At 43.8% G+C, this 11,431-nt stretch overlaps 1 protein-coding gene across 1 annotated transcript; it reads right to left on the bottom strand.

The window, feature by feature from the left end:
• Positions 1–315: 315 nt before the first annotated feature.
• Positions 316–8,827, bottom strand: PFN4 (profilin family member 4). Its single transcript, XM_075200492.1, has 4 exons — positions 8,580–8,827; positions 3,466–3,600; positions 2,602–2,707; positions 316–1,866 (listed from the first exon to the last, which is right to left on the bottom strand). Exons 1-4 carry the CDS (start codon positions 8,694–8,696, stop codon positions 1,838–1,840), a joined length of 387 nt encoding a protein of 128 aa, XP_075056593.1. The 5' UTR covers positions 8,697–8,827; the 3' UTR covers positions 316–1,837.
• Between the last annotated feature and the right edge of the window lie 2,604 nt (positions 8,828–11,431).

Genomic DNA, 11,431 nt, shown 5'->3' with positions numbered 1-11,431 from the left:
GATTTATGCTGCAGCCATTGTTAGATCTGATGGCAGTGGGGGTATATTGTACATTACAGTGGTGCAAGTAAGGGTGAAGGGGCATTATCAGCAGAAATAGAGTAGAGTTCCCTTAAGAAATGGGAATGTTTGTTGGAAATAATACCCAAAATAAATGCAGTTATCCCTGGTGTCTAGGTAGGGGATGACCTGACAGACTGATGTCTGTGTAACACTGACAATCAATAAAGAACCAAACAATAAGCCTGCACCTGAGAAAAGCAGAGACGTTCTGAACACAGTTTTATTACATCAATTTCTGAAATGTTTTTGGCTCTGGCTGATACTGTACTATGATGTGACTCTACAGCTGCTGGGGAACTACAAGTCCCTGAATGCCCTGCTACAACAGCTGAAGAGCCACAAATCTCCTAACCCTGCTGTGAAACATATAATGCTGAATATAAATAAACAAATGAGAGGTTTTATGGTGCTTTGAGAGACCAGTGGTGGTTGTTGCCAGTGAGTGTCAAGACATTTATTTACAAGCGTGGGTACATGTACTGTAGCAGACTGTACATATCAGGCAGAAGCTGAGGTTTGCTCTCCTGCCTGATGCAGATCCATTACATTGTACTGTAGTAGACTGTACATATCAGGCAGAAGCTGGGGCTTGCTCTCCGGCACGATGCATATTCATTACATTGTACTGTAGCAGACTGTACATATCAGACGGAAGCTGAGGTTTGCTCTCTTGCATGATGCAGACCTATTACATAGTACTGTAGTAGACTGTACATATCAGGCAGAAGCTGGGGCTTGCTCTCCGGCACGATGCATATTCATTACATTGTACTGTAGCAGACTGTACATATCAGGCAGAAGGTGAGGTTTGCTCTCTTGCATGATGCAGATCCATTACATTGTACTGTAGCAGACTGTACATATCAGGCAGAAGCTGGGGCTTGCTCTCCGGCACGATGCATATTCATTACATTGTACTGTAGCAGACTGTACATATCAGGCAGAAGCTGGGGCTTGCTCTCCGGCACGATGCATATTCATTACATTGTACTGTAGTAGACTGTACTTGTCAGGCGGAAGCTGGGGCTTACTCTCTTGCATGATGCAGATCCATTACATTGTACTGTAGCCAGGGGGGCATGATAAATTTTAGCCCTGGGGAGGGGGGGTTATTAGGGCAAGACTCAACTCAGCAATCTATTAGGAACATTTTAATGAAGAATTCGTACAGGTGGCCCAGTGACCCAGCCCAAGGTAGCCCACTGTGGGACCAGCCCAGGGGGCATGTGCCCCCCAGCCGAGCCTGCCCCTGACTGTAGCAGACTGTCCATGTCAGGCGGAAGCTGGGGCTTGCGCCTTCTACATGGGCAGCATGGTGGCTCAGTGGTTAGCACTTCTGCCTCACAGCACTGGGGTCATGAGTTCGCTTCCCAACCATGGCCTTATCTGTGTGGAGTTTGTATGTTCTGCCCGTGTTTGCGTGGGTTTCCTCCCACATTCCAAATACATACTGGTAGGTTAATTGGCTGCTATCAAATTGACCCTAGTCTCTGTGTGTGTGTGTATTAGGGAATGTAGACTGTTAGCTCCAATGTGGCCAGGACTGATGTGAGTGAGTTCTCTCTACTGTGGAAATAGTGGCGCTATATAACTTGCTGATGATGATGATGCAGATCCATTACATTGTACTGTAGCAGACTGTACATGTCAGGCAGAAGCTGGGGCTTGCTCTCTGGCATTATGCATATCCATTACATTGTACTAAAGTGCAGTGATTCCTTCTATGATCTCACATTCTGTTCATAACCTCTGTCCATGGCGAGATGTCTGCAGGTCACAGTTCCTTCTCCCTGAAATAGCAGCCTAAACAGCAAATATCAGAAATATTATTATACAAATGTTCTTCCAGAAATATGAGAACAGAAAATGCTGCAGATATCTGTTTGATATCTGTAGAAACTTTTCCCAATATATCAAACAGCCATAGAGGGAGAGAAACAGACCGCATCAGGGTAGTTTGAGAGTCTATTCTTAATTCTAAGTCCTTGTATTAGGCAATATCAGACCTACACACTGCCCTTCGCTAGCTTGATGATGACACCGGTTATAGAAGTTCCCTATTTATAAAAGTGTAATGTATTACTAATGCCATAGTAACACAGAATATAAGTATGACAATTGTTGTCTGCTCAGACCACACAATATCTGCGGTAGAGAAGTGGCAATGAAAAAGTAAGATTTTAAACAATTAATAAATACGCAGGATCTTTTAATTCTTATCTTTGCGATAAGGATTGAAAGGGATCGTGTTAAAAATGCAGCGGTACATAAATGCCCCTATAACTTTTGGATGCAAAAAAAAACCCAACTTACTATACACAGCTACAAACACTGCAAAGCATTAAAGCATGGATAATACACAGGATATGTAACAAATAGGTCCCCAAAAAAGCAGTTTATCCACATAGATATATACATCAGACCTGAAAGAGGGATAAGAATGGTATTCCAGAATAATATTGTGTTACATAGAGAATATAGGCAGATAAGTGCTAAGAAATGAATTATGACCTATGACGTGCAATGTGAACAACCTACCTAGCTTCTCCGTAGCCTCTACGCACACACTGGGGTACATGCCGTCCCGGTACGTAGCCAGCAGGATGTTGGACTTTGTTTTTACCATTACGACTCCCTCGTTATCCTGGTTGGACAAAGAAAGATTAGACTGTGCCTGAACTGTAACATAGCTCTCTCCTATGACACAGCTAGGTTTCTGTATGTAATCATACGCTAAATTAACAATTTTAGCCACCAGAGGGCACTCTGGTATGTAATGTATGTATGTATGTAATAGCTGACATGTCCTGTACTCCAATGTATAAGTTCAGTTTTTAACATTGTTTTGCAGGGGCAAACGCAGGATTTGTAGAGGGGGGTTTCCACACCACGCCGCCAGTGGGTGTGACCAGCATGCATGGGGGCGTGGATATAATGTTAGACAGTACTTGGCTGCTCTCCAACTCTTCCTATCCCCATAATATATATAGGCAATGCTGCGTGTTCTACTGTTAGGTGCACGCAGCTCTCCCTTTTCGAGCAGAGCCGTATGAAGCAGGGGCAGGGTCCAGCCACCTCAATTATACAGTGCCCCAGGCTTGGAGCGGGTTTCCAGGTACTAGGAACCCCCCCCCCCCATCGGTTTGCCTATGTTTTGGATGCTAGAAACCCATTAAGGTGAGCTGACGGAGTTACACCGCCAGGACCCAATCGCAAGATAGGCCTGGCAGATCCTAAATCAGTGAGTTTGTGGATTAGAAGTCCCTTTATAACACAGGACATCTTTTGTTTCTTACCAATTAGCTTGGTGAAAATACTGGAGACAACCATCATAGGGTCACTGCAGACCTCCGCTGAGGTCACCTGACTGCATCATGCCACATGCAAACACTGATAACTCACACATTTAGCATAAATGGAGTCTTTATCAGCCCGGACGCATCTGTAATTCTTGTCATGAAAATGGAACCCTTCTTTCCTTATGGCTGGCGTGTTCTTGAAAGCACCAATGATCGCACGGATCTGTGGAGGCAGCAGCTGCAGAGTGAGAAACACATGGTTTAGTGCAGGCCTGGTCAACCTAGGGCTCTCCAACTGTTTGTGAAACTACAAGTCCCAGCATACCTTGCCAGCTATCAGTTGGCTATCTTCTGGCAAAGCATGCTGGGGTTTGTAGTTTCACACCTGGAGAGCCACAGGTTGTCTAGGCCTGGTTTAGTGCATTGACTCCAGATTACATTACTGAAGTGCCGATCTGAATTAAAGATGGGACAACAGGTACACATCACAAAAGACAGACAAGGTGACCTGGACACAAAGTAAGATAGATAAATGTGAATGTGATCCATGTATAAGTAAAAGCTATCTGAAAAACATATATTTTTTTTAAAAAAAGTTTAGACCCTAAAGAACTTTCATATCAAATAACGACTTATTTGGGATTAATTGTTGGTTAGATACACCCTTGTAATAGAAAGTATCTTACAACTCCTCTTTTTGTTTACAAAACATTTTTATGGAAACATTGTTGAAATTTGGGGGTTTGGGTATATGGGACCTGCTTCAGCCGCATCATTTTCCTGACATCACCGAGGAGAGTTTCAAAGATACAGCGGAAATAACTTTCTGCTGTGCTGGAAACCCAAGTGATATATGGAGAATGATGAGACTGGAGACAGGTCTTGTATACAAGTTCTCCCGCAGGTCAAAAAAAAAATATTCCCAAGAAACCATCTGTAAATATAAAAGGAAGAGAAGTCGTTAGATACACTCTCTTAGTGAATGTATCTAACCCATGATATGAGGTGACCTTAACACTATTAACGCTAACGCACCCTTACAACTATCCCAATCTCCACTCTGAACCACACTCGTTCCTCTTGTTTCAGCTGTGCCCTCTTCCACTTAGAATGTAAGTTCTCTAATGAGCAGGGTCCTCCATACCTTTTGTTTTCATGTCTGCGTTTATTTTGTCTACCTTGTATGTCCTTGTTTTATGTATGTCCTGTTTTCCCTACTGTGCGGCGCTGCGGAGCACTGTGGTGCCTTACAAATCTACGATAATAATAATAATAATAATGATAAATGGTAGAAAAGTCAAACTATACATTAAATGATACTGAAGTGTATATATTTGACTAAACCTATTCATCATACTGCCTGAAAGATGTTTAGTTTGTTGCAGGTAAGAAGTAGTTCTCTATTTTTTGTTTTAAATTGGTAGCAGAGGAGGTGATCTGCACATTGGCATAAACCTTCATAGATCGGAGTTATTCACCTCCAGAAAAGGCTTTGAACAAATTTAAAAAATTTAAAGTGGTTCACTTCATTCTGGAAAGGGGGCTTTTCAGGAGCCTACCCTCACCCAAGGTACACAGGTGGAGGTACCTCCTGTACTTATTTCTACCGGGGATAAAAGAGTCAGAAGAGCGATGTGACGACATAACTGAAATGACAGCTTATTATAGGATGAGCTGTCATATCACTCAGTGCGTTTTATGTCTGCTCTACTAGAGCTCCAGCAGCTTATCCAACACCGCTCACCAGAACAAACGGGTGTGGGTGACAGCTTAAAAGTACTTTCAAGATTAGCGATGTTGCTATCAATTTAAAGGGGCATGTTCACCCTCGGTATTAGTGCTCAGTTACCGACAGGCTGTAATATGTGTTTCAAACTCTGTCTCCATTCAATAAACACATTTTCCTTAAAACTAATAAAACTAAAAAAAGTTGTCACTGATTCCTGGTCTAGCCCTCTAATATGTAACATAGAAAAATAGAATTTGATGGCAGATAAGGACCACTTGGCCCATCTGCTCTGCACATTTTTAATGGTAACCTCAAACCCAATTTGATCCTTAGTTCTTTGTAAGGATATCCTTATGTCTATCCCAAGCATATTCGTTGTATCAGCCTCTACCATCTCTGATGGGAGGCTATTCCACTTATCCACTACCCTATCTGTGAAGTAATTTTTCCATAAATTTCCTCTGAACCTATTTCCCCCCAGTGTCAGTGCATGTCCTCGTGTTCTAATATTTATCATCCTGTGAAGAATGTTTATTTCCTGTAACTTTTTAAAACCCTTGATATATTTGAAAGTTCCTATCATGTCCCCCCTTTCCCTTCTCTGAACCAAACTATACATATTAAGATCTTTTAGTCTGTCTGGGTAAGTTTTGTGCTGTAGACCATGCACCATTTTAGTTGTCCTTTTTTGTACAGTCTTTAATGTATTTATATCCTTCTGGAGATACGGCCTCCAGAACTGAACACAGTATTCTAGATGAGGCCGCACCAATGACCTATACAGTGGCATTATTACGTCTTTCTTTCTGCTACTGATTCCTCTCTCTATGCAACCAAGCATCTGACATCCTCATTGCTTTGTTACATTGTTTACCTGCTGTAAAGAAACGGGCATGGTGTATGGAACCAGTGTTACAACCCCTTATCCTAATCCATACTCGGACTGCACTTTTTAGCCATGTTGTTATCAGGAAGTATCAGTGATGGAAATATAACATCTCCTTGGAAAAGTACTTCAGGGGTTAAATTCCACCTCCACAGGGAACACTCAGGAGTTGAGTGCATTAAGCTACCATTGTTATTTCTGTTTGCTCCCTATTGTCCACTAGTGACCTCTACAGGTAGCCAGGAGCCGGACCCAGCAGGGGTCACCTGAGGGAAGACACTTGGGGAGGTAGAGGAGGGGGCTGGATAGTGTGAGAAGTCCACTAATCAAGATCTTTTGCAACTCCCCTGGGCAGGCAGCTACCAAGGTGGGATTAGGAGGTGATAAAAGAGGCTACCCTGGGAGCTGGACATGCGTGTGACTGATTTTGGCCAAGAGGTGATGCTCTGCCAGAGATGTGCTGTGGAACATATCTCACTGGATTTATTTGAACTGATTTCCTCACTTGTTGGACCTGCTATTGTTCAGGGGCCGTGCTGTAATCTTGTTCTGCAGAATAAATCATCCTTCTATTTTCCCTTAATACCGTGTCTGAGTGATTTGGGAACCACGTATCTTCACATTTGGTGGCAGCAGTTGGATATGTACAGCACGGCCCCCTTAACAATAGCAGATCCCACAAGTGAGATATGTTCCACAGCACGTATCTGGCAGAGCATCACTATCTTCACACCTGCCTTTAAGTCACCTGACATAGTGACTCCTAGATCCCGTTCCTCCTCAGGAGGATTACAGTGCCATTAATACTATATTAAGCCTTTGGGTTTTTGAGATCAAAGTGCATGATTTTGCACTTTTTGGCATTAAACTGTAGATGCCACACTCTTGACCATTCCTCTAGCCTACATATATCATCAATCATTTGTTTACCTCTCCTGGTGTGTCTATCCTGTTGCATATGTTTCTGTCATCTACAAAAAGGCATACTTTCCCTACAATACCATTAGTAATGTCACCAATAAAGATATTAAAAAACACTGGTCCAAGTACAGATCCTTGGGGTAGTCCCCTGGTAGTCTTTCTCTCCTGTGAATACACTCCATTTATTATAACTCTCTGTCCTGCAAGCAAGATCTTATCCATTCAGCCACCTTAGAATCTAGTCCCAAGCCTTCAAGTTTATTTAATAGTCTGCGATGTGGAACAGTGTCAAAAGCCTTACTAGAATCCAAATAAACTACATCTACGCCCCCCCCCCCCACTTGATCTATTACTTTAGTCACCCAGTCAAAATAGTTAATAAGATATGTTTGACATGATCTTACCCAGTAAATCCATGCTGTGTGGGATCCTGTAAGTTGCTGGATTTGAGATATTCTATAACTCTTTCTTTTAAGAGTGTTTCCATCAATTTCCCTACTACTGATGTAATGCTCACTGGGCTGTAGTTGCCTCTTCCTTGCTTCCACTTCTGTGCAATGCAACTACATTCGCTCTTTTCCAGTCTTCTGGAATTACTCCTGTAGCTAGTGACTGATTGAATACTTCTGTTAATGGTGTTACCAGCACCCCTTTAAGCTCTTTTAGTATCCTTGGATGTTTCCCATCTGGCCCCATTTATCCACTTTCAGTTTTGAGAGTTGTGCTAGGACCTTCTCCTCTGTAAATGTACTTGTATCTACCTCATTTTTATGAGTATACTGCAACTTAACTGTGGCCCCTTCCCCGTTCTTTCTGTAGTGAGCACTGAGGAAAAATAATTATTAAGATGTTCTGCTAATCATTATTCCTCCTATTGTTTTTCTCCTTTCACTTATATACCTAAAAAAAAAAGTTTTGCCCACTTTACCTTCAGACTGGGCCATATTCTCTTCAGCTTGTGCCTTTGCACATCTGTTTACCCTCTTAGCCTCCTTCTATATAACAAGATAGATCTCTTTCGAACAAGATACGCCTCTCAACATTGTCCCGGTGCAAATGAGTCCAGTATGCACAGAATGGGGGACAGGACGCTTCCCTTTGGGTACCGAATGTCATTGGTTCCTAGTAATTTGATCGGCTACAATCCCATGAACATTAGTTCAGTCCCCAAAATGTCTCCTGTCACTGTGCAGAGGTGACAGACGTGATTTAAAGAAGCTCCTCTTCACCTCTCTATAGCCAGGACCTGACCATTAAAATTCCCAATCATGCAGGCCCTGTTTATTGAATGCTGCTTATTAAAGGGGTTGAGCTACCACTAGACAATTGCTTTATTTTATGCCAATTGCCAAGAATCATTAAAGCCAGGGGCAACACATGATTGGATGTGAGGATCACATGGTCACCTTAGATCCAAATCACATTTATTTGGCCAGTAAAAGCCGGCGGCTTCCGTGTCTCCAGGCCGAAGGCAGTAAGTTATGCGATTGCCTGGGATAGTCCAACCCCATCAAGTGAAGTCTAGCCATAGCACCCCTGCCAATCCTGTAGGCATGTACAAAGATATTGAGAAGAGGTAGATTTTGATAGTGGAAATGAAGTGCTAATATCGTCAGTTTTATTATCAGTAAGTGACCAGCTCCCTTTATAAAGATCCTGTATGAACACAGAGGCGTCTTACCTGAAATCTTGGGGGTGAAGTAATTGCGATTCCTTCTCTGATCTTGATAAGTGCTGCACTGTCCACATGCTGAGTGTTTATCAGGGAGTCATACAATAAGTTCTGTATCTGGTTCATCGCTGGTTACGCCTGCTGAGAAGTAGGTTAAAATCCATTGGTAGCGGTCAGGGCCGTCATCAGGGGGTATGACCAGGACTGCTGTGAGGGGCCCGGACAGATTAAGGGGCCCGGATAGACCTCTCCGTCTGTCCGGGCTCCCTGGACTGTCCGGGCCTCTCAGTCTGACTGACCGTGCTGCCCCTTCTTCTCCGCGATGCTGCAGCTCCGCCTCCCAGGCTCTGATAGGCTGGGAGCGCTGCGTGGTGATGTCATCACTGAGCGCTGCGCTCCCAGTGTATCAGTGACCGGGAGCTGCAGCATTGCGGAGAAGAAGGTAAGTTAATTAGGTATTCATTTTATAAGAGAGGGGCAGCTAGAAGAGGGGACATTTACTGTGCCTGGGGGGAGGGGTACATTAACTGTGACTGGGGGGGTGGGTACATTAACTGTGCCTGGGGGGGGAGGGGTACATTAACTGTGCCTGGGGGTGGGAGAGGGGAACATTAACTGTGCCTGGGGGTGGGAGAGGGGAACATTAACTGTGATTTGTGGGGGGAGGGGTGACATTAACTGTGGAGGGGGAGAGGGGGACATTAACTGTGGAGGGGCAGAGAGGGGGACATTCACTGTGAATGCGGGGGAGATGGGAACATTTACTGTGATGAGGGATAGGAGGCGCATGTATGGCGAAGAGGGAGGAGGGCACATGTATTGGGAGGGGGGCCCTGGCAGATTAATTAGTACTGGGCCCCACAGTTTCTGATGGCAGCCCTGGTAGCGGTTAGTACTGAGCCTGAATAAAGACGCTATAGCGGTTTAGCAGTAGAGTTAGAGCCAATGTTTTTGCCAGAATCAATATTCACCCTGTTGTTTTAATGAAAGGAATAAATCTATGTATATTTGCAGCTATAATGAGATTGCACCAGAATACCACTAGAACTTGGGGGCCCCATAGCACATTTCTGAAGGGGCTCTGTCTTGGGAGAGACAGCCTGCTCTCTCTTACCATGCAGGCAGCCTCATCTTCCTTCTCCTCTGCTATGCGCCATTCCGCACTTACTGCTCAGCGGAAAGGAATATCAGAATCACCCTACCCTCTGAGCAGTACCTTGGGGGACCAGACCCATTCATTGCCCCATCTGAACCATAATGTGGGCAAAGAAAAGTGGCTGTGAAGACCAATAGCTTCCTATTGATTTTTGGGTGATGGGGTTTGGTCGTGACCCTTATGTTCCTCCGCCTTAGTTGTTGGAGCCTCTCTCCTTCTGGTGAGAGCTGAAGATTTGGTTCCCCAAGGAAAGGTCTGGCCAACCTAGAAGAGAAAGGGGCTCATCCCAGCTTTGAGGCAGAGGTGGATCTGAAGACCTGTGTCCCCTAAGGGGGCTTATGGCGCTGAGAGGTCAAGGTTGTCAACGTACCTCCCCTAGCTTCGGTAAAGACCCTAACCCGCCAGGGAGCTTTATGGCTCAGAGCGTTGGGAAGAAATGGGGACTTTCTCCTTTTGCATAGTCTCAGACTGCAGAGGAGGATTTGGAACCATGTACCTCGGACTTTAATAAGACAAAAAAGAAGCTACCCATTGGTCTATGCGGTCAGACCCACCCCAGACTAGGCGCTCGGCTGTGTCTTTGCTGCGTGCTCTGCCTAGGTGGATTTTCATGCTCCCCCCCCTAAACAATGGCTTCATCCACTGTGTCTAGGCATCAGGAACACTTCACTTCTTTGAACATCAGTGTACTAAATGGAAACATTTAGTTCTGGACATAGTTTATGAATGAAACAGCGATACAGAGAATGGTGGAATGGAATATTAGGTAATCTGTTAACAAAATAGTATTAATCTGTAGATATGATTATTACACAACTCAATCATGAATAATTTGGTTAGACTAAAGTAGACAGTTCACATATTTATTAAAATATGTGAACTGATTGTAATTGGTCTTTTAATTATATTGCTAAATAATAAAGGTATTGCACAGCACTGGATATTGACAGTAAGTAACAATTAAATGTGAATCTCACCTCTCCCTGCTCTGCTCCTATCCAGCAGTAATACAGTGTGACACTTGCATTCATGCAGCACTAGGGAAGGCGGGGCTATTGGATACAGGAAACCCCATTTGCTATCAAAGCATTCCATAACCCCGCCTATATTAATTTTCCCGTCACTGATTGGTTGTTACCAATGCCAGTCAGTCGGTTAGCTGCGGGATATTAGAAACACTAACAACGTGTTGCTGTGGTAACCGCACATCGCCTCATATACTGTGGCGGAGGGATACCGGGATAGGGGAAATAGTTATATACTTCTATAAATATCTATATATTTATATTTACAGTAATGTATTTATTGTACTGAAATGTCCAGGGTTACTGTCAGGTAACAAAATAATAATAGTTAAAAAAGGAACTTATATCAAACGTATAACAACTAAATGATCAGATGCAGCATTAGGTGGTGGGCTGGTTGTTGAGGACAATCCATATTCAAAAGTGCGTAATAAAGTTTAAGTGAAAATAAATTTGCCACAAATGTGTAAATTACCAGAAGAGTTAGGACGTAAGTGTAGTGCCGGGTATGTAGCTGCTGTGTCAGTGATGTTACATGTACTGCACCAGTGCAGGGAAAGGGTTAATTGATGGACAGGCCGCGGAAGAGTACACAGAGGACGGTCAGATTACTGGGGTAATAGTCCCTGTGCTGAGGCAGCCGACAGGTCTCAGTCTGAGTGATATCTGGTAGGTGCTTG

The sequence above is a fragment of the Mixophyes fleayi genome, chromosome 3, assembly GCF_038048845.1.
Source record: "Mixophyes fleayi isolate aMixFle1 chromosome 3, aMixFle1.hap1, whole genome shotgun sequence".
In the NCBI taxonomy this organism is placed as follows: Eukaryota; Metazoa; Chordata; class Amphibia; order Anura; family Limnodynastidae; genus Mixophyes; species Mixophyes fleayi.
This window is presented reverse-complemented; position numbering and strand designations above follow the sequence as displayed.

Excerpts from the sequence above, each read along its gene's own strand:
- PFN4 (XM_075200492.1), bottom strand. The coding sequence starts at position 8,696 with ATGAACCAGATACAGAACTTATTGTATGACTCCCTGATAAACACTCAG. Across the intron at positions 3,601-8,579 it reads CTTCACCCCCAAGATTTCAG|CTGCTGCCTCCACAGATCCG; the intron begins GTAAGACGCCTC and ends CTCACTCTGCAG. Across the intron at positions 1,867-2,601 it reads AGAGGCTACGGAGAAGCTAG|GCTGCTATTTCAGGGAGAAG; the intron begins GTAGGTTGTTCA and ends TTTGCTGTTTAG.